The sequence below is a fragment of the Brachycentrus maculatus genome, unplaced genomic scaffold (genome assembly GCF_059751285.1).
Source record: "Brachycentrus maculatus isolate JH-2025_06_01 unplaced genomic scaffold, ASM5975128v1 h1tg000981l, whole genome shotgun sequence".
Taxonomy (NCBI): Eukaryota; Metazoa; Arthropoda; class Insecta; order Trichoptera; family Brachycentridae; genus Brachycentrus; species Brachycentrus maculatus.
This window is the reverse complement of record NW_028281700.1, coordinates 1-25,530: the sequence shown is the minus strand read 5'-3', so window position 1 is coordinate 25,530 and position 25,530 is coordinate 1. Positions and strand designations below refer to the sequence as shown.

The window sequence follows — 25,530 nt, the reverse complement described above, 5'->3', positions numbered from 1 at the left end:
ATTGGGGTGCGGATAAGGGTTTGAATGAATGAAAAGAAAAAAAATTGATGATATTTTGGATCTGTGATTTTTGAATTTTGGATTTATGTCGATGGCGTCTAGATGTACACATTTGATATCTAGTACGAAGTAGGTACGAGTATAAACATTTGATGTCTAGTATTCCTTCTACAAAAATTCACTGACCGCCACTGGTCCTTACATCCATAAAAAGTCACTCTTTGGTGTGCTCTATGGGCAGGTGGAATCATTGAGCCATACTTATTTAAAGACGATTCTGACCAGAAAGTTACGGTCAATGGAGAGCGCTACAGAGCCATGATTACTGACTTCTTCGTGCCTCAATTGAATGGCAGTGATGTGACAGAGCTGTGGTTTCAACAAGATGGTGCAACATGCCACGCGGCGGGGTGTGTAAAGTCTAGTCTATGCTGATAAAACATAGACAATGGACTATTTGGAAGTCAACATTCGCCGTGTTTTTGGCGAAATTGGCCCCAGTTGTCGAAAATCGGACTTCACGATTGCGCTTCATTCGAGCTAAAATCATTAATAACAATAATGGCATAAAATTATCTATTAAATAAAGTCAATATCATAGACATTATTTTAGTGTTTTTTTTTTCATTTTGAATTTGTATACCTTTAAAAAAAACATCCTTTATTACCTAAATGAGTACGTCGAACCAATCTTATATTTACTTCAGGGATCTCAAGTCAATGTTAATTGTGTAAATGTAAGGCGTAGTCGTGTAGTCATATTACTACAATCTGAATTGTTGTATTAATTAATTGAAACGGTAAAACAAGTTTATACTAACATCTGGACTTTATAAGTACGAAAATTTCAATTAGTCATAATTTCAGAATTTCAAATATATATATGTATATGTCTACGAACAAACGAAACATTTACAACGTTCTGAGTATGTCCAAATATTTGTTCATAAATCCGGATAATAATTGAGCCGCGTAAATGCCCAGACTTCCATATTTTTCTTCAAATATATTGAGACGTCAAAAAATAATATAAACGAAATATTCATATTGAAGACCGTGCTCACATATCCACATAGAAATACGTGTCTACTTGAAGTGATAAAAACTTGCAAAAGTTTAGGGTTTATCGATGTTACAAAGGTGTTTTGAATCGGATATTTTTGCGAATATATTATGAGTAAATATAAATTAAAACGTACTTAAAGACGATAAAACTATGGTTATCTAGTGAAGGATTTACTAATGTTTATTTATTTTACGTTTTCTTGAAACCCTTCTTTTGATTTGTGTTACCAAGTATTTATGTTCAGTTCAGTGAGAAAAATCAGCATTTTTTATAATAAATAATACAATATGTCATATTATTTTTCCACATCAGAACATAGACGAAGAAGAATAAGGAATATGTCATAAGATGGGGTTATATCAAGGCTTGGTCAAAACCAAGCCTGTTAAGGTCGTGAGCCCTGTAAATGCCCAGACTTCCATATTCTTTTTGAGATCTCAAAAAATAATGGAAAAAATAATTCTCAATTGGAGATAATCCAGATTTGTGAATAGGTATTTTCACACACGCAAAATTTTGTAAGCAATGTATGTGAGCACACTATCTGCGGGAAGGGTAATTTTACCGTTTAACTTGACAGATGGTGTTTTGTGGGAAGGGTAATTTTACCTTTTCACTCGACTCATCGTAAATTGCGTGTAAGTTATTTTTATGCATCACTTTTGCAGCATCAGTATGGTTAAATGTTATCACTTCTTTTCAGAGATGTTTATCTGTATCATGAGCGCGAATCCGCCCGCAGATAGTGTGCAGTGTAAAAAAGTCTGTGATTTAATATAGAAATTGAATTTAAATTAAAAGCAAACAATTGTAACATAGCCTACCCTCACTAAGTATAGTAAATATCACTTCTAAGCCAAGAAATATTGACTTTTTTAAACAAATACGTCGCTTATGAGTTTAAGTGGTGTTGAGAGGTATTTTAATTTATCTTTTACTTGGTAAATATCACTGTTTCTTTAAATCTATTGCGACACGAAATATAGGGAATATTTATTATGTATAATCAAGAGTTCGCTAAAATTTTTAAGAAAATGATTATCACTTTAATAACTTTAACGTAGACATCCTAAAAATTATTCATTCGAAGAGTCATAAACTGAAATAAATTGAAATAATAGAAAATCGTAAAAATATAAATGATAAACCCATAATTAACACTATGACAGCCACTAAAGCCTCCAACCTATTTTCTTTGTTCCTACTCTAAAAAAATTTACAAAAAAAAATATAAGGAACAGCTCCTACCCCCTCATCCTTCAACGTCCCAAGGACACAACTCTAAAATTTTGACTTAGGTTATGGTGTTTTAAAATGATGCGGAATGCATCGAAACACGTGTCACAATAGATTTAAAGAAATTCAAGGTTTTCTTGGCATTTACCAAGAAAACCTTAAAAGAAAAATGGATAAATATTACCACTCAGTGACAAGGGATAAAATAATAATTTGAATCTTATAAAAATCGGAATAACAATTTCAAATATTGAACTTTTCAAAACTAAAAAAATCAATGACTGGCAAAGTTATGAAGCTGAAAAGCAAAATGTTCAATTTAAATTAAAGGAAAATAATAGAATCTACAACAATTATACAAAAAATTGATAAAGTAATATTTTTAAATACGACATACTGACAAAAAAAAGTTGTATCGCACACAATCTTTTTTACTGCTCCAACTGGCTTCTTCGCATTTTTAAAGTCATTATTTTGTACGGATTTTAAATTTATTTTCAGCTCAGGGTCGTATTTCTTGTAAGATGATTTTATGATTTTTTTATAAATTTATTTATAGAATTTATTTGTATTGATTTTGTTTATTTTTCAGCTAACAGTATGAAATCGTTTGGAACAAAAATGAGTAAATTCCTGAATAGACAAAGTGATGTCATATGTAATATTTACATATATATTATAATCACTTTCGTTTTGCTCGGGAAAAACGCACACGGTAAGTTTTTTTATTAAAAAAAAATCGAGGTGGCACAAAATGAATCACCCTATCGGGAGATGTTATAATATTTTCTAATGGTATCGTACGTTAATCATATTTCATATCTGTAAACTAGATAGCTGTGGCATACAAACAGATTGATAAAACGGGCACAAATCGCTCACTCCTTTCAACAACGTCATATATCAAAAAACTTGATTTTTCAGGAGATCGTTTTTAAAGTATAAAAATATATTAAAATGTATTAAAAATAAATATCAACCCACTTATTGAACTTTGTATGTCTTTATATATATATATTTATAAATATATATATATATATATATGTATATATATATATATATATATATATATATATATATATATATATATATATATATATATATATATATATATATATATATATATATATATATATATATATATATATATATATATATATATATCTCCTGAAAAATCTTTTTTTTTTATATATGACGTAGTGAAAGGAGTGAGCGATATGTACAAAGTATAATATATGCTTATTGAAGGTGCTTCAAATTAAGTTATTTAATTTTACATTTTGTATCTCATAACTTTTTACATTTAACATTGGTGAGAGCTGAATTAACGCTTTATTGTACGTAACCTCTTATGGGTTTAACGCAATATTTGTTTTGCTTTAGTTTCGTTGTGTTTATAGGACAGGACAAACCCTGCCTACAGAGGAAGTTGGACCTAAGTTCTTTCGCATGTGTATGTAATGCCAACTACTGCGATGAAATACCCAAAGTAGTTGCTTTAACTCCAGGATCCTATATACACTATATTTCTGATCAGGTATGTTTTTGTGTTTAATTTTATCGCGTTCGATAACAAAATTAATACTTTTAAATGCATTTTCAGTATCACAGCAATATTTTATTTTTAATTTTAGTTTGACTTTTTGAAAACCACTTTTTCTTAAATCTTTTTTTTACATAAATATAAATAATAATAAAACCCTTACCTTACCCCAATGGTGCATAGGGCACTGCTTCATATAAACGCAGTGTTATCTCGATCGATTACACATGAAGGAAAGGTGATCAGCCCTCCACTTTAGGTACCAGTCCAGTGTAATATTGAATAAATATTAGAGTGAAAAAATCACTTATATTTATTTTTACCCCCCTTGGGAATCGAACCCGGGACCTCCAGAACGGTAGCCGAGCGTGCTGACCATTACACTACGGAGGCGGACAAATACATAAATAGTATACATTTATACATAAATAGTATACATTTATTTAAAGAACAATTTTAAACATATAAAACATTTTTTTTTGCAGAAACCCACCAAGCCACATTGTGTGTCTTGTCGGTGGAGTTCTTTTAACATACATTTTTTTTGTTTTTATCCATTTCAACCTAATATACACACAAAGAGGGAGAGAAAATTAAAAATAAAAACTTTTTTACAATTTTCATAGAATTAACTCTTGATAATTTACCCATTCCTTTATTTTGCACATATTCCATATTTTATTGTGACTTCTTATTATCAGAGACCATTTAAATAAGATTTTTGCCTAACGGGATTTTTTTTCACATATTGCACTAAATAACTACATATTGCATTAACCATCACGCAGCTTCTCCACAGAGGTAGGTAGAGAGAATAGAATGCCATACCACCCAGTCTTTGCAAACGTTCTTCGCATCTTTCACATTCATGCATTTCCCCCTTTTTAACACATTTACCCCTAAAAATATATATTTTATTTCGATTTTTTTAAATACTAACTAAAATTTATTTCAGAAAAAATATCGTTTTTACAAATCTATTGGATTAATACAACCTTTCCATGATTCGGATAAGCTATGGACAAATGATTTTAAACCAGGTTGGTACTTTTTATATATCAACAACAATTGATTGATTTAAGTATTTGGAAAGGTATTTTAATATAATTTTTTTTTTTTTTTTTTATTCATTTAATATATTTACATTTTTATTTATAACATAATAACATTTTAATCATTTATACATATGTAGAACTTTTATATTTCGATTCGCTGTGCCTCTCCATAAAAGAGTCTGAGCTCTTGTGCTTGGAAAGGGACTTACACTCGTGGTTTAATGTTATATAATAAAAGATATAATATTAATATTATATTATAAATAATAATATTAACTATCATCAAAAATAATTATCAAAAAATCGGTGACGAACTTAATGCAGATATTTTAAGCATAAAGAAATTTGAAATAAATAAATCATCAACATAATACTAGAATTAAGGGTAAAATAAGACATTAAAAAAAAAAAACGAAGACCTAAAATTGTATAATCGATAAGGGTTTGGAAATGTATGATGAGATGCCTGAATGCATAAAGAATGAAAAGATTATTTAAAATAAAAATTGAAAATTTAGATATTTATAATTTTTTTAATTCTGATAAAAAGTTAATATGCTGTTTCACAACACGTCACCATTATTATCCATGTTTCCTTTTCTCCTTTTCTCTCCTCTATTGATAACGCTATCAACCTCTTTATGTACCCCTAATTATTTAGTTTTAATTTTCATCTGTAGATGAAAACATCTGTTCGTTTTCGAAACTAGTCGTGTATAATAAAATAAAACTCATTAAGTGGTTTATAACAAGTGTTTTTAAAATAAATAATTAACATGTCATTCCACAAAGTTAATGCCGAATCAATAAATAATATAAGAATGAAAGAAAAGAGTCTGAGAGAATTTAAGAAGAAATGTTTGGTATACTGTTAGAAGATGTTGATATTCATATATCGCTCACTCCTTTCAAGAACGTCATAAATCAAAATTCGTCAATTTTCAGTTGTGTATGTTTTTGGAATGCCCAGAAAATGTTCTATATTCCAGCAAAAGAGGCATATTTTTAACTTAATATTTACCCGCTACAGGCCAGAAAATGTTGTTTTTGCATTTTGAAGAAAATGTATTGTTTAATTATTTTTTTAAATATTTTTCAAAATTAGACAAAACCTTCAGGTTTTACCTAAAAAGATCTATTGCACAGTAAAAAGTTCAATAATATGCTTGATATCTGTTTTTAATACACTGTGTTATATTTTAAAACATTAAAAACGTTCTTCGGAAAAATCAGGGTTTTTTGATTTATGACGTTCTTGAAAGGAGTGAGCGATATGTCAAAAATTGGACTACATGACTCCTCAGTCTACAGATTTTGTATGGAGGATAACGCCAATCCACATTCTCTATAACTGTGACGCACTCGCTCGCAAACGAAGCCATATACATGGAGGACCACTACCGGACTCCGAGAAGGTGAAGCTCTTACCACCAAGACAGGTCGTGAGCTACATGAAACATGTAGGTCTTGAGAGTGAACTATGATACAGAGAGAAGGTCACGATATACCTAATAAGGTCGCAGTGATATAAGGGATGCAAAATCCTTCGACCTCATTTATAAATTTTTTAAATGGGATGAAGTTACAGGAACTGAAATTGTATGAAATAATTTTTAAATTCCTGTTAATCGGTATCAATGTTTCATCTCTCATGTCAAAAAGAGTTATTCTGAAAAAAATTTATCCCAACATTTTGAGTGTGTCCAAATAAAAGAGTTTCTGTTCAATAAAAAGCTTCTTTTCATCTGACTACTAGATGTCTCAAGTGAAGTTCTAGTGATTCAAGAATAATGTTTCAAAATTGGTTCATATATATAGAACTTCCAAGAATTTGAGTAGTGTGGTTGTCAATAATGGGTAGAATTGGTAAATGTTACACGTGTGTAAAGTGATTACTTATACCAGTCTATGACGGTCGTCAGCCCCGTAAATGCCCAGACTTCCATATTCTTCTTCATCTTTGATGAGATATCAAAAAATAAATTTTATCCCTTTTATGGTGCATAAATCATACGTATGTTTATAATATTATATTAAAATTTGTTATTTTCTTCAGGAACAACTGTATTGGAAATCAACAGGAATATTGTCTACCAGACTATCAAAGGATTCGGAGGGTCTTTTAGTGACGCTACGTGCATTAATGCATTTTCTTTGAGCAAACCAACGCGGGAAAATTTTATTAGGTAGCAAGTATGCAAGTATTAAAACAAATTAATTTATCAAATTTCTTTTTTCTTGACATTTTGAAATGATGAAAAAATTAAATGAAAAACTGTTCATTGATAAAGTTTACAATTTGTCATTAGCTGCTTTAAGAGATCACTTTTTTTACACTGTTTAACTTCGACCATTCTATCAAAGACAGACAGCCAGTTTACAGGATAATATTCTCAATATTATTTATTAACTTTGTGGTTAGTAATTTTAAATGTTAGAAAATGTTAAAGTGTTAAAAATATTAGTATTTAATTCACCGAGATTTTTCGTCTGCCGGTTTCAAGACTTACCCTTCTCTTCGTCAGGACAATCACTACAACAGCGTGCAAACAATACTACATGTCACTACTATAGCACTATTTACTTATAACTACATAAAATGTTGATCAAAATTTTTAGTGTGTCCACACACTTGTTCACAAATCAGGATAAAGGAGTTATTATCCATAAACCTTTTATTTCGTAAACGCCCAGACTTCCATATCCTTCTTCATATTTGATAAGATGTCAAAAATAATATGAAATATTGATCACATGCGATTTTGGTCGACCCGAGGACCAACATGCTGATAATAGATATCTATTATAACTTTATATAAAATCGTGCTTTCAATACAAAAAAAACCTTTATAAAAAATATTTTAAATATCATACAATACTTAAATTCACTCAAATTAAATTAATTTCTTATAAAATTATATCAAATCATGGTTATCAACTCCTGCCTTCTTTTATATATAACATAACAATTTGTATAGCCTCTCACCAGTCTGATGATGTCGGTAACGACGAAACCCGGTCGCTGGTCAAATAAAAAAGTGGAAAAGCTAAAAATATTGGTTTTAATCTAATAATAAATTTAAAATGCAATTCCATCACGAAGTGTCAGTGGATAATATAAATCTATTAATAAAATCATAATTGTAAGAATATTGGTAACTAGATGGTTAAAGGGTTTGGAAGGGGGTCCTTCAGCGAGGATACGGGCGTAAAGTTATGTTCCTCGAGAAAACCAAGTCGAAATAATACTGTCCTACCCATCTATAAAAATAAGTTAGTCTAATTTATAATGCGTTTAATCTTTAAACGTATATATATTTTGGATTAATTAGCAAAAATGCCAGATTTAATTTTTGAATATTGATGCTTGATTTCACGTTTTTTCAGATCTTATTTCAGTGACGTAGGCTTGGAGTTTAATATGGGACGAGTCCCTATTGGTGGAAGTGATTTCTCATCACATGAGTATGCCTATAATGAGCTACCAGTGGATGACATGTCTCTTTCCAATTTCTCTCTCTCAAGTGAAGACTTCGATTACAAGGTGAGTTAGTTCTATTGTCATGAAACATCCGTCTTATTCCTCATTACTGAGGGTTATGTCCTTGTGGAAGCAATGACTCCTCTCCAGTTATCCCTTGACTGCGCTGCACGTAGCGCTCCAACCACCGAGGTGCCTGCTGCTGCCTTAACTTGATCGGTCCATAGTGTGAGGATCTTCCTCTCCCTCTCTTCCTTTCTAGGCTACCGATCACAACCAGTCGTTCCAGGCTATCATCATTGCCATGCGCAATGTGTCCAAAGAACTGGAGATCAGTCGTGTACAGATATTGGCCAGAGTCAAGCCATCCAAGTGTACTTCCTGCCGAACTGACTCGTTGGTGCGTCTAGCTGTCCATGGAATTCGGAGCATGCGCATCCAATACCACATTTCGGAATCATCATATTTTCTCCTTTCTTCTGCTTTTATGGTCCATGCTTCAACAGAATAAAGAAAAATGGAGTAGACCAAGCTCTTGACTAGTTTTATCTTGGTGTGCTGTTACTCACACCCCGGTCTTTCCAGATTTTGTCTAGCTTGGATATGGCACTTTTGGCGATAGCGATAACATCTGGCACTTTTGGCGATGGCGATAACAATCCAGGATTTAGACCTCACATACGAATGAAAGAGTTTCTGCTTAATAAAAAACTTTTCTCATCTCACCATAGATATCTTTTGTGAAATTCTAGTGAATTCCAGTACTTTGTTTTGAATTTGAACAATGCATGTAGAAGTCCCGAGAATTTGTGTAATGTGGTTGTCAATCATTGGTGGAATTGGTGAATGTTACACGTGTGTCAAGTTATCACTTTACACACGTGTAACGTTCACTTAAACTAGCCTATGGCGGTTATAAACCCCGTAGATGCCCAGAATTCCATATTATTCACACCTTTGTTGAGATATCAACAAAATAATGTGAAAAAAACTTCAACCAAATTATTTCAGATCCCACTCATCAAGGAAGCATCACAGATGGCAACAGATGAAATATTATTGTTTGGTTCAGTATGGTCTCCCCCGGGATGGATGAAAACTAACGGGAACCTCCGAGGATCTTTTTTAATCGAGAAATATTACCAAACATTTGCCGACTACCATGTCAAGTAATTATACAAGATAAACGTATTTTAATATTACCCTCCCATATCCAAGCTGCATTTTATACAAATAATAATTTACATAAAATCCTCGAAAACTCAAAATCAAAAATAGATATACTTATTACAAAAAAATGGTATTTATGAAATTTCGTGTGGAGATTGCGATAAAAATATAGAGGCCAAACCGCGAGAAATTTAATGATTAGAATTAAAAAAACATCGTAGAAGTCTTGTTAGTAATTATTTTTCGGAATTTGCAAATCATATTACAGATACACCATATCACTCATTCCACTCTCATAAACTGACATTATTACACCTTGTACCACATAAAGGCCAAATCATACACGTGGAAGAAGCGACGGTCATTCGCAAAGACTGATTGGTGCCGCGTTTTATTCTCTCTGCCTACCCCTGCAGAAAGAGGCGTGATGGTTAGTTGCTTTACAAGAGAAGGTTTGTCAGGAAGCCTAGATGCTTCTGTTTCAGATCTGGGAATGCAGTGAGATGGCTATTAATGATCTTTCATTAATCTTTGTTACAGGTTTATTGAAGAATATACAAATAATGGTATAAAAATTTGGGGTATTTCAACCGGAAACGAACCAATCCTGGGCAATTTCCCCCCAATTATTACCATTAATTCAGTTGCCTGGTGGCCTCGTTCAATGGTTTGTAGAATCTGAAATAATTATTTATTTAAAGTGGTATTTTCAATTATCAAAGTGGCATCTTCCATTATTAAAGTGGTGTTTTAAATTGTTATTCTTGGAAGTGGATACAAAATGGCAGGTTGACTATAACTCATCGAATCGATGCAAACACTAAAAAAATCGATTTTCAGAATTATTTTTTTCTTCAAGGAAACCGATCCACCTTAAATAAATTTTTATTTAAAGAGACTTTTTTAAATTATTTTTTTGACATCTCATCAAAGATGAAGAAGAATGGAAGTCAAGGCGCTTACGGGCCTGACGACCGTCAAAGGCTCGTTTAAGTGATCACTTTACAACATTCACCAATTCCACCCATTATTGACAACCACCTTACTCAAATACTATATATGAACCAATTTCGAAACGTTGTTCTTGAATCACTAAAAAGCTTCTTTTCATCTCACCAATAGATGTCGCTAGTGAAGTTCTTGTGTAAAAAATCTAAATCTAATCTAAAAAATCGCTTACATTTATTTTGACCACTCTGTAAATCGAACCCGAGACCTCGAGCGCGGAGCCAAACACCCTCATCACTACGAAGGCGGACTAAAGTTTTTTTTCACTTAAACAATTATAACATGTTATTTTTTGTGAATTGTATTTTGACTGGTATTAGTAAATAGAGTTTTATATGAGTAGTGCAATTTTTTACTATTACATATTAATAAATTACTTTTATTTAATGAAATTAATACACCCAATACATTGACAATCTCATATTTTCAAACATCTATTATGAAAATTGTCTAAATTACTTACAATTTTTCTGAAATTTTAAATACTGTATCCGTATATTCCGTTTTACCGGAAAGTTTCAGATTTTTCCTTAAAAATTTAGTGCTGCCATCTACTGAACATCAGGTTGTAAGCCTTTTTGATTTCTGTGAGAATGAATGATTCATGAGAATTATTCACCTGTGTTGTGATTTATGAAGACAAAGTCTCTTGTTGTAAAAAAAACAATTGATACACCCAGATCACTGTTTTATTTTATATTTTCCAACATCCGTGTTAAATAATGTTTTATTTACAACATTTTGAGTGTGTCCAAATACTTGTTCACAAAATCTGGATTGTCTCCAATTACAGGACTTATTTTCATATTATTTTTTAACATCTCATTAAAGATGAAGAAGAATATGTTTTTGAAGAAGAATTGCTTTTGAAGAAGAATTTGATGTGATGTTAAAAAATAATATGAAAATAACTCCTGTAATTGGAGACAATCCAGATTTTGTGAATATTCTTCTTCATCTTTGATGAGATGTTAAAAAATAATGTTTTATTTCTTGAATGTTTTTCGCAGATACTTTGTGGCACATTCTATAAACTTTATAAAATAATACAACTTTGTTTTAACCATTTTTTATGTGTACACTTTTTCCAACCGGTTTCGACAAGAACCTTGATTTTTTTTCGTATGGTGTACGGAGTACGTGGAAGTTTTAGGCATCGTAAGGGAAGGTTAATTAATTTAACCTAACTATGAGTATTTCAATGTTTTATAATTAATTCATAAACCCTGATGATGGCAAGTCTCTTGTCGAAACCGGTTGGAAAAAGTGTATCAATAAATAGTGGTCAAAAGAAAATTGTTTTATTTTATAATGTTTAATTTATTTAATTGATTTTTAGGCAAAATGGATCGCTGAAAATTTGGGGCCAGCCATCAAGAATCACGTGAAATTTTCAAATGTCCAGATATTGGCAATAGATGACGCTAGATACATGTTGCCTTGGTTTATGGACCAAGTAAGTATGCAGTAATATTTTTTCTATATGCAGTATATTCTAGTGGAGTACAGAATTCGATTTTCGTCATTTAGTTTAGTCAATATTGGTTTATGTCTGTGGAGGTCCTTACCAAAACGTTACATTTCCATTATCAATGATTTTGAGTAGTCAGGAATTCCAGCTTGTAAAATTGTAACGTTTTGGTGCGATTTAATGATTTTATTTATTTATTTATTTGGGTTTCTTACAGCTATAACAATACAATATACAATAACAATTAATAAATCTACAGCCAATTACAAAAGTCCACCGATAATGTTATTCTTTTTGTAATTAGTGATGAATGAAAGTAATGTTTGTGGTTGGGGTGAGTGTGTGTGTGTGTGTATGTGTATGCAAGAGGGTGTGTATGTGTGTATCAGTGAATCATACATGAATAATAAAAATATGGAAAGCTTTGAGAAGAAAAAACAGAGCAAAAATATTTTATTAAATTGGTTAATGTACCAGCACACTACCCACAACAAGTGATATCGTATTGTCGTCAGTGCGTAGCGATTTTATATTGGTTAAACACAGGATTGGTCACGTTTTGTCGCAACTTTTATTAAAATTTCGATAGAATACAGTAAACATAACATACTTGCATTTAAAGGATTTTTTGTGCAATATTGGAATGGTAACTTTTTGGTGAGGACCTCCAAATCTAAACTGTTTATATTATATTCGGAAAATTAATTATTAGTTTCAACTCCATAAGCCAATTAAGAATGTTGGTTAAAAAGTTTAATATTTTCTCAGTCGTTGTAAAATCAATCACGTCAACAACAGAGGAGTATCAAAAATACTCTTATTTAACCTTTATAAACAAGAAAGCAGTTTTATATGAAAACGTAATGGTATTTATTTGCACTCGTATTTGAATGACAATATTTTGGTTACAATTTTTCAAAAACAATTACGATTTGATAGTTGAATAATTCTGTTGAAATTATTTTATGGTTTCAGATGGCTGAAAATAAAGAGGTACTAAAATACATTGACGGGATCGCAGTACATTGGTATGCAGATTTTTATACTGGTCCTGAAGGAATATATGAAACCCACGAGAGATATCCTGAAAAATACCTGCTTCAAACAGAATCTTGTTTTTTTTCTAGAAGTAAGTTTTATTTTTTATTAATTCATACCGATTAGTTAAATATATATTTTCCTTAATGTCATTTAATTATAATATTATTGATTTTATTAATTTTTTCCATCTTTATCTCCTATTATGTTCTACATTTATTACTATGAAAAGGTATTTTGTTTGTTGGAGCTAAAATCATAGAATTAATTACACATACTTAGGAATAAAAAATTTCAACAGCCTCTCTTTAGAAATTAAAAATATAAAAGACAGAAACACTTTTACTAAATAAAAACTTAACGAATACTACAAACAAATACAGACCATACTAAAAAAAAAACTAAATATGATAACTACCTCGTACTTCATAAATATATATTTCCTCCAGTAATATTTATTTTTCAATCTATAACATGATACTTTAAACAAATAAAAGAAGAAAAAGTCCCTCTCTAAGCAAAAGAGATTACTCTATTATTTGAAGAGGCTCAGCGCAACTAAAATTTTAATATTGTATTAAGTAGAAATGTATAGAAATTGGATAAAAATTTAATTATATTTAATAAATCATTTTAAAAAATACAACCCTGGACTGGTACCTGAATCTCAGGATTGATCACCTTATTTTCTGTATGTAACGATCAAGATATCATAGCATTTATACGATTCAGTAACCTATTAACCATCGGGTGGGAATAAATGTCAGAAAAAAATAAGTACCGCTACATTTTGAAGCAAATATTCGCTTGATGAAGTACTGATATTAGATTCAAATAAAACTTACTGCATGTGTGAATTTAAATGTGACCAAAGGTTTAAAAGTTACAATGCATTGAATAATTTTCATAATTTCAGATCATTCAGAACCGTCGTCTAGTAATTCTAAAGCATCATGGAATGATGCCCAAAAATACATGGATAAAATAATTGAAGTATGTGTATTTTTTTTTCTGCACATTAAATTGCCATCATTTACATTTTTACATCTCCACATAGTGAAATAAAAATATGAAAGTCTAGATATTTTATTTTTTAAATGAATTCCAGATTTTCAAATTTGCATATATTTTTTCCTAGATATATTGATCAATCTCATGATACAGTACACATGAGTTCACAACAGCCATCTATGTTGAATTAAGAAAAGCTTATATTTAGCAGAGATACTTTGATTTGTATGCAAGAACTGAAACCCGAATTTTTCGACATGCTGAGACACGTCTGAAAACATGATTTTGTAATTTGTATAAAGGTTGTAGTTTTTGTACATTTTTGACATCTCACTTTTTGAAAATTTGAGTGTGGTTGTCGATCATACATAGAATAGTTAATGTTACACCTGTATAAAGTGAACACTTAAACCAGCACATAACAGGTCGTAAGCCCGGTAAAAACCCAGACTTCCATATCCATATCATCATCTATGCTGAGATGTCAAAATGTAGAAATGTAAAAAGTGGAGAAAACCAGATTTTTTGTTAGCATTTTGAACACACACAAAATTTTGTACCTAGGTTTAAACTACATATTTTGTTTTAAACGTATATATATATTTTTTTATGTATATATATAATGTGCAATTTAAAGACAAACAATTTTTTTTCAGAATCTGAATCGTTGGTACGTTGGTTGGGTAGATTGGAATATGGCTTTAAATAAAGAAAATGGTCCGAACTGGAGAAATGCGCATTATACAGCGCCCATAAGAGTGCATAGTGAAGACGACGAGTTTATTAAAACGCCCATTTTCTATGCGCTCGGACACTTTAGCAAGTTCATACCGAGAGGATCCAAACGAGTAGAAGTGGTGAATAAGTTCGGATCTATGAAGAGTGTGGCCTTTCTCAGACCTGACGATGGAATAACAGTTGTATTCTTTAATCCGTAAGTATTTTTTTATTAAAAACAGGGGCGTGTCTTCCATATAGGCAGAAAAACAGTGTCTATCCTACCTTCCCCGCGCGACATATAAAAAAGCAACCAGTACCTACCCTGCTTTACTAAGTAGTGCCAGCTTACCTTACCTCCTACATCTACTGCCTACCCTAGTAAGGAGTACCTAGCTTACCTTACTACCTACATCTACTGCCTTAACTATCTAATTTTCAGTGCACCCCACTGATTATAGGTCTCGTCTTCTTTTTCCTGGCTCCATCCCAATTTATCGTCTTTATAGACTTTTGGGGTCAGCTCTCCTCGTCCTCAGGTTTTAAGTAAATCCCCTTAACTAATTATAAAATGAAGTCAAAAATTTAAATAATTTAGATTTATTTGCTGAAAACATTAAAAAACCATCTGACAACGCTCACGAAACAGGCATAGGTTCGCTCTTGTCGGAAGCTACTGACGGCTAGCTATAGAACATTGAGCTTTAAGCTCCTCACAGTGCATGTATGCAAGAGTGAGATGCGAATATAGTGTCACGGTTCCCGCACACTCTTCACGCGCTGTTAATATATATAATACCTCCGATGTACCCGATAATTTTTTATTATTATTAACTTTTTTTAAATCAATGCGTAAATATGTTATGAAGGAATACTTAAAATGTTTGTCTTGTATTTGTTATATTTATAGAGATATTATGGTTATTAGAAACAATGTGTACTAGGTACACAACACCCGTAAGGGAAGGTTAACAATGAAGTTACTAATTTATTTGACTAGTGATTTTACATAAGATATAAGTCACCTCACTTATCAAGGGCTCAAATACGAAGTGGAAATGTTATGTTTTATATGTGAAACAAAATTAAATTAAATACATTCATTTTATATTATTTTTTGACATCTCATCAAATATGAAGAAGAATATGGATGTCTGGGCATTTACGGGGCTGACGACCGTCATAGACTGGTATAAGTAATCACTTTACACACGTGTAACATTCACCAATTCTACCCATTATTGACAACTACACTACTGAAATTCTTGGAGGTTCTATATATATGAACCAATTTAGTAACCTTGTTCTTGAATCACTAGAACTTCATTGGTGAGATTAAAAGAAGCTTTTTATTGAGCAGAAACTCTTTTAATAGTATGTGAGGTCCGAATGCTGGAATGTAATCACATACATGAGAAACACCAGAAAATATCATTTTCTGGTGTTCATCATCTTCTTTTTTTATTATTTTAGCTTATAATTTGACGAGTTAATTAATTACAACATTTTGAGTGTGTCCAAACACTTGTTCACAAATCTGTATTATCTTCAATCATAGGAGTTATTTTTCATATTATTTTTTAAATCTCATCAAATATGATCATCTTTGATGAGATGTCAAAATAATATGAAAAATAATTCCTATAATTGGAGATAATCTAGATTTGATTTAGATACACTCAAAATATTGTACATTCAACTAACATAAAAGGGTAACTAATGTTACTAAAGAATTATATTTACTGTTTTAGAACCAAAAAGGCCATGAATTTATCGATACGAGAAAAGGGAAAAGGAAGAATTGATGTCAAGGTTCCCGGAAAATCATTACATACTCTTGTGTATTGGTGACGTAAATCACTGATTAGGAAAATATATTATTATCTATCGAAATGTTTTTGTGTTTTAAATAAATATTTAGGTAATTCATACTAGAAACGTCATTATATGAATTGATTTAGTATTAATGTAAATGTTTCTTACAACATTTTGAGTATGTCCAAATATTGTCTCCTTCGTTGCCTTCCCCTCCTAACAACATCTTCGATCTCGCATACTTCCCTGATCCTGGCGTTTCTTATTCTATCTCGAAGACTCTTGCCTGATATGCTTCTTGGAGTCTTATAAAAATGTAATTATATTAAATAAATAATTAAAAAATACTACTCTGGACGAAAATCACTGATTAGGAAAATATGTTTTTATTTATCGAAAAGTTTTTAGAATTTTAATAAATATTTAGAAAATTCATACTAGAAACGTCATTACATGAATGGGTTTAGTGTTAATGTAAATCTTCCTTACAACATTTTAAGTATGTCCAAATATCACAAAATCTGGATTATCTCCAATTACAGGAATTATTATCATATTATTTTTTTGACATCTCATCAAAGATGAAGAAGAATATGGAAGTCTGGGCATTTACGGGGCCGAAGACTGTCATAGGCAGGTTTAAGTTATCCCTGTACACACGTGTAACATTCACCAATTCTACCCATTATTGACAACCACAATACTCAAATTCTTGGAAGTTCTATATGTATGAACCAATTTTGAAACATTATTATTGAATCACTAGAACTTCACTAGAGACATTCACTAGAGAGTTGAAAATGCTACACGTGTGTAAAGTGATCACTTAAACCAGCCTATGATGGTTGTCAGCCCCGTACTTGCCCAGACTTCCATATTCTTCCAAATCTTTAATGAGATGTCAAAAGATAATATAAATCTTTCTTCATTTATGAGTGTTTAAATCTTTTTACACAAATCTAGGTTTCTGCACTTAGGAGTTATTTTAACATTTTGATTTAAATAAATGGATCTCTGCTAAATAAAAGCTCTCACATACCAAACATAGATGGCTCCCGTTAACTCCAACATGAAAATCCAACGCAACATGGCGTGTGAATAACATGATTACCATAACTTACATATAATTATAATATTATTATAATACAATACCTTAACTGATTCAATTTAAATTCATTTTGTCAGAAATATTATATAAAATCATGGTTTTCAACTCCTGTCTTGTTGTATATTTAACACAATTTTGTCTAGCTTCACACCAGTCTGATGATGTCGGTTACGGCGAAACCCAGTTCCTGGTCAAATAAAATTCATGTGGGAAAAGTTGTTATTTTATTCTAGTTCTACATGTGTGTAGAATACATCACATTCTTCTTCATCTATATTGAGATTTTTCAATGTAAATCTGTTTGTTTGAAGTCATATATCTATTATGAGTTCGGAATTTTAACATGTTAGATTCGAAATGCGGAGGTTTTTATTTATGAGTAAGAATAAAAAAAATTCACCTTCGGATTTATTATTCAAATAATTTTTTCCTGTAACATTTCTCAACGACAATACTTATGTACAATACACGAGGCAAAAATTCAAAATAATAAACCATCAGAGGTTTTCAACATAAGATTTCGGGAGATATTTTCTTATGTTGTATTTAATATTTTTACAAACAAATATACTCACTTTGTTGAAAATGTTTATAAAACAAATTTGAAAAAAAAAAAGATTTTTTAATGGGTTCCATTGCTCCAAGACTTATGAAAACGAAGATTTTCCTGAAAAAAATACAATAGTAATTGAAAAACGTTTATGGGTAACATGTTTAAATGAATTTTCTGAAAAAAAACTTATTCACAACATTTTGAGTGTGTCCAAATACTTGTTCACAAAATCTGGATTATCTCCAATTAGAGGAGTTATTTTCATATTATTTTTTGACATCTCATCAAAGATGAAGAAGAATATGGAAGTCTGGTCAATTACGGGGCTAACAACCGTCAAAGGCTGGTTTGAGTGATCACTTTACACACGTGTAACATTCACCAATTCTACCCACGATTGACAACCACACTTCTCAAATTCTCTGAACTTCTAGACATATTGTTCAAATTCGAAACATCGTGCTTGAATTCACTACAATTTCACTAAAGACATCTGTGGTGAGATGAAAGAAACTTTTTATAGAAAAGTCAGTGTTGATACACGTTTGTGGCCGTTTTTTTCTACAGCTGTCTTGTTTACAAAGGTCATATCGTTCACTCCTTTCAAGAACGTCATAAATAAAATAAAAACTTGATTTTCAGGAGAACGTTTTTAAAGCTTAAAAATATAATACAATGTTATAAAAATAAATATCAAGCCTCTTATTGAACTTTTTACTGTGCAACAGATCTTTTTAGGTAAAACCTCAAGAGTTTTTCTCCATTTGAAAAATATTTAGTATAAGTATTTAAAAAATAATTAAGCAAAACCTTTCCTCGAAATGCAAAAACAACACTTTCTGCCCTGTAGCGGGTACATATTAAGAGAAAATTTTCGAATATCAATGCCAAGAAATATTACTAAATATTAAGATTAGCATTAAATTTGTTATATTGTAGATAATAAATGACTTAATTTAATTTAAAATACAAATCTTCAACCTTAAACCCCTTATCCGCACCCCAATGGTGCATAGGGCACTGTATCATATAAACGCAGTGTTATCTTGATCGTTAACACATGAAGGAAAGGTGATAAGCCCTCTTTCTTCAGGTACCAGTCCAGGGTAATATTGAATAAAAATTACAGTGAAAAAATAACTAATATTTATTTGACCTTTCCCTTTGAAATCGAACCCGGGACCTCCAGAACGGTAGCCGAGCATGCTGACCATTACACTACGGAGGCGGATGGAAATACAAATCTAGTGAATAAAATAATAACTTACAGTTCACAACCACAAATTATTCGATATAATATGTAAAAAAATATGTACTTTGCATTTAAGATTATTGGTAATATCTTATTCATTATCATTGAATTGATTTTGGAATTCAAACGACGTACCAAAGTCCAATATACGATTTATAATAATTTTCAATAAATTAAAATCCACTGAAAAACACCGATATTACATTATTGCAGCGGTTTCTAACCTGTGGTATGCGTACCATCGGTGGTACGAGAACAGATAATTGGTGATACGCGGAAAATAACCAGTAAAGCGCTTGTACCACTTATAAACACTTTTTTGAGACAAAGTAGACTCGCCGAATGCCACTGTCAACATTTTGCACTCTAAAGGTTAAGTGCGTTAGAGCACTTGACCCTTAGAGTGCGAACCGTCGATAGATCGACTCTCTATTAATGCGTATAAAGTGCGGAGCGTCGGAATACCGACTATTGCGCAATTTGATTTAGGTATCGTCCTGTACGGACGTGTCTTAGCGCGCGCATGTATAACGTTTTAAATAAGTTAATAACATTTATAGATAATCATTTAAAATTATTTTGTTGTGATTTTAACATTGATTTTTGTATGTTTTTAAGTAAAAGTTTTTTATTTCTACCTACAAAATGTCAAAATCGTCAAGTGGTTATGATGAAAAGCAATTAGCAATTTACGCAAAATATTTGAAAATAATCTCAGCACTATAAGGGTTAATACCATTTTAACGCAAAATTTAATACATATTCAATGATCCTTTTTTTTTTAATTAAATTTAAAAAATCGAAGAACTCACAAAAACGTGACTAACTTTTCCAGTTGTGAAAAACAAACAACTAACCCAAATGGCTGATAATGGTAATATACGACAAACATATGTATACCAACATAACAAAAAAATGGATAATCGAATGTACACAGCCCGCGAAAATTCAAAATTCACCTTTTCTTTTGAACAGACCTCGTATAGGCTATATTATTGTAATTTGAAATATATCGTAGTCGTACAGGAGAAAATGACCAACTAACAAAACGCGAAATGTTCAGGAGGGCCATTTAAGTCACTTTTGCTTTGGCAAAAAAATAAACATTTTAACAAGTCAATATATTAGACTAACAAGTTTAATATCCTTTAGGATTTTTTTCAGGGCAATATTAAGCTAGTAAGATATCAAATAGTCAACGATCACGTCTTTGTAAAAAATGCACTTGGTCACTTTCTTCTGTATGACTACGATATGTGTATTAAAAACCATGGATTTTCCCAAAAAAATGTAAAAAAGCCCAAACATACACAACAATCCATGGAGACATCCATGCTTGGTATAAGACTTGTGAACGAATGATGAAATGAGGAAGGAATACTAAATTCTAAAATATTGAAATACTCATAGTTAATTACCCTATGAGTATTTCAATGTTTTAAAATTTAGTACATAAAACCTGATGATGGCAGGTTCTTGTCGAAACCGGTTTGATAAAGTGTGCCAATAAAAAGTTGGTTAAAACAAAGTTGTTTTATTTTATTTATTGATTTGGCGTTTAATTTGTAGAACTCTATTTTAATTTATGTATTAATTTTAAATGAAACACAGATTTTTTGAGTCTACTAAGTTGTATTTTATTGACAAAAACATATAAAAAATTATATTGTGACAATTGTTTCGCCTTGTTAGGGCATTAAAAGAAAAGAACGATAGTTGTTTTTTAAAGAACACTATAAATCTATTTCTCTCTTTTTCAAATTTACATTGCAATAAACCGCACAAATGCTTTTATTATTATTTAAAAAAAGACATAAAAAATTAAAAAAATTGATGATAGTAAGAAATACTTCATTATTAATACCATTAAGATTTCCAGGAGTGATCAGGTCTTTAAGAACAGTGTCCGTCGATGGTTGCTTAGCATTGGAAGGGACAAGGTAGAAAGTGAATTAATTTAAGTCCAGGTGTAATTATCTTATTGAAAAACCTTTATATTGGAAATTATTTTTGTATCTCCTGTATGTTATGTATATAATCTAATAATAAAAAAAAATAAAAAAAACAAATATTATTAAAAAATAAAAAATAAATATAAAAATTGTATTAACATGTTAGTATTCGGCTCAACACAGGCCATGCCTAAGGAGCCGTAATACATATAATAAATGTATATATGAAATAAATATGTATATTTGAATGTATCTATGTTTTATGAAAAATAAAAAATAAAAATAAAAATTGCTTTTTAGATTCTAGAAACAGTTCATTTTATGCAATGCTTTCTTAGACTCCACTCGAGTCAGTGGCAATCAAATTCTTCATTCCACTTACTGTATCTTCGCCATTGATCATGGTTGTCTGCGTATATTTCTTTATTCCTTACGAAGTCAAACCACCTCACGTCTAAAATTTGTCGCAAGCATCTATGTATTCTTTTTGCTGAGTATACGGCTGCTCTGGGCCCTTATAAAGTGGAATGTTTCACAGAAAATAGAAGCGATGCAGGCATTACATAAATGGCATTTGAGATGATCTTCACCGAGTGCAAATCCTATACCCATTACTTCATACGGTTATAATTATTTAAAACCCCTGAAATGTTTTTGATCAGTTCAACATACTCATTCAAATAACATAATAAACTTGTTAATATAAAGTATATATTATATTTCTGCTCAAGGACTTGAACTTTGGTCATAATTACTGAACAGGCAGGGTTTTTATTGTCCGAAAAACAACATTTAAAAAAAAAATATACATATATTTATATATATTGTATATATATATATATATATATATATATATATATATATATATATATATATATATATATATATATATATATATATATATATATATATATATATATATATATATATATATATATATTTATATATATATATATATATATATATATATATATATATATATATATATATATATATATATATATATATATATATATTGTATATATATATATATATATATATATATATATATATATATATATATATATATATATATATATATATATATATATATATATATATATATATATATATATATATATATATTTATATATATATATATATATATATATATATATATATATATATATATATATATATATATATATATATATATATATATATATATATATATATATATATATATATATATATATATATATATATATATATATATATATTTATATATATATATATATATATATATATATATATATATATATATATATATATATATATATATATAGATATATATATATATATATATATATATATATATATATATATATATATATATATATATATAAATATATATATACATAAATATACATATATATATACGTATATATATGTACACACACACACACATATATATCAAGATGTCTGAACAACAATTGTGTGTGTGTGTATTGACTCGTATTTTTATTATTATTTATCTAACATTTCAACCTTATATGTTTTAGTCTTTTGTCGTCTAATTGTTACACTGTAATTTTTTCATGCGTTATGTACGATAAATATTATTATAATATATATATTTTCCTAGGTCACAAGCCATTTTTTTAATGTACACGTAAAAATGGAATTAAAATGATAAAGGTAAGCGCATTTAAACTATGAACTTTTGTATTAATTGTTATTAATATTTTCTATTTATTTTTTGTATGTAAATAAAAATAAAACTTGACACTGGCAGAAACATCCTTTCACTAGGTGACTGCCAAATAAATAATTTTCAAAAATTAAGCTCTCTCCTCATAGTTAATTTTCGTGCAAAACGATCGCAAAACATTATTTATCTTTAAAAAAACGGAAGTTGGTACCAAGATCACCTTTTTGCGTTCAGCTCCCACTTCTTAGTTGTACTCGTATGTACCAGCACGTGAATGATAATTTTGACAAACCAATAAAGTTTATCTCGCAATTGGCAATGGTTGGTGTTCACATTAGTATAATTTAGATTTTCGTACTATTTTATGGAAACAGATTAAAAGTAAGTTTACTTATATTTTTATTTTCAATTATGTCATGAAGCTTAATTTTTAAAATTCAATGTAATACAATTTCCACACATTTATACATATCGCTCACTCCTTTCAAGAACGTCATAAATCAATCATCGTCAATTTTCAGTTGTGCATGTTATCAGAATGCCCAGAAAATGTACTATATCCCAGCAAAAGAGGCATATTTTAAACTTAATATTTACCCGCTACAGGGCAGAAAGTGTTGTTTTTGCATTTTGAAGAAAAGGTATTGTTTAATTATTTTTTTTAATAAAACTATTTTTTTTTCAAATGGAGAAAAAATCGCCAGGTTTTACCTAAAAAGATCTGTTGCGTAGTAAAAAGTTCACTAAGTGGCTAGATACTTATTTTTAAAACAATGTTTTATATTTTTAAACTTTAAAAACGTTCTCCTGAAAAATCAAGTTTTTTGATTTATGACGTTCTTGAAAGGAGTGAGCGTTACGGCAAACTTATAATTTTAATTTCGCCATGCCTCTCCAAAAAAGAGACTGAGCTCTTGTGCTTGGAGAGGGACTTAAACTCAAGGTTTATTGTTTTGTTTGATTAATGGTAAAATAGTATTTTTTACTTTTATATATATATATATATATATATATATATATATATATATATATATATATATATATATATATATATATATATATATATATATATATATATATATATATATATATATATATATATATATATATATATATATATATATATATATATATATATATATATATATATATATATATATATTTTAAGATTTACGTATAATGGGCATTTTTTTTCGTAAGAATTTTGATATCTCCTAATTTATTTAATTATTTTATTAAGTTAATTGAAGTATTTTAATCCTAAATATTTGGAGGTTTGTTGAAATTGTTTAGTATTACATTTCAGAGTTGCAAAACTATTTTGGAATCTCGAAGATAAACTTTTTCAATTAAAACATTTGTCACTATTAAATAATTGAAAGAAAGCGGTTTTCTTAAAAATAGTATCTACATATATTTAGGACTTTAAATAATAATTTTGTCGGACATCATTTTTTTTCTTCAAAATTACTTTGATTGTTCTCCGAATTATATTCACAGAGTTCAATATGTTGTTTTTTTTAGTGTTTAAGGTTATCCTGAAATCCGGAAATAAACATTTAATTCAAGTCAACAGGTTGTAATTGCATACATTAACTTAGAAATACGCTTAAAAGCTCATTTTTCAATAACTCGGGATGGTTTCGAGACGAAAAAATTCCATCCACGTGCCTAAACCTTATATAATAGAAAATACATTATTAGATTAAAACCAATATTTTTAGCTTTTCCACTTTATTTTTATTTGACCAGCGACCGGGTTTCGTCGTTACCGACATCATTAGACTGGTGATATGACAGTTGTCGGTTACGACGAAACCCGGTCGCTGGTCAAATAAAAATAAAGTGGAAAAGCTAAAAATATTGGTTTTGATCTAATAATATATTAAAAATGCAATTCCATCACGAAGTGTCAGTGGATAATATAAATCTATTATATAATAGATGCTGAGAAGAGTAAAATCTTTGATTAAGCCCAAATGAGATCACATTAAATATTAATTTGTGATATAACTAATCAACAAAAAATTTACTATACGTTTGACGAATATATAACAAAAAAAGTTGTATTTCAATTGATCTGTTCGATACTGTAAACACATCCATGAAAACAAAGTAAAGAAATCATTATAATTCTTTGAATTATAAAAAAACCTTAATTCTACATAATAATAATTTATTAAATAATATATTGTTTCAAAATTCTTCACCTTTGCTTTCCATTTTTCCTTTGTTTTCAAACTCCGTCCCTTGACTAACCCCTTCCCCTTACTTTCCCCTCTCCTTATTTATAGAACAATTTTATATTTTATAATTTAGTTATTATACAGACCTGAATGATGGAAGTTTAACTTCTGAAACATG

General features: G+C 29.7%; 1 protein-coding gene across 1 annotated transcript; it reads left to right on the top strand.

Moving 5' to 3' along the window:
• Positions 1-719: 719 nt before the first annotated feature.
• LOC148299738 (lysosomal acid glucosylceramidase-like) lies at positions 720-17,924 on the top strand. Its single transcript, XM_088275754.1, has 13 exons — positions 720-836; positions 2,895-3,017; positions 3,703-3,839; positions 4,801-4,885; positions 6,957-7,086; positions 8,288-8,444; positions 9,393-9,550; positions 10,092-10,218; positions 11,899-12,015; positions 13,006-13,159; positions 13,985-14,061; positions 14,736-15,013; positions 16,548-17,924. Exons 2-13 carry the CDS (start codon positions 2,903-2,905, stop codon positions 16,645-16,647), a joined length of 1,635 nt encoding a protein of 544 aa, XP_088131880.1. The 5' UTR covers positions 720-836; positions 2,895-2,902; the 3' UTR covers positions 16,648-17,924.
• The last annotated feature ends 7,606 nt before the right edge of the window (positions 17,925-25,530 follow it).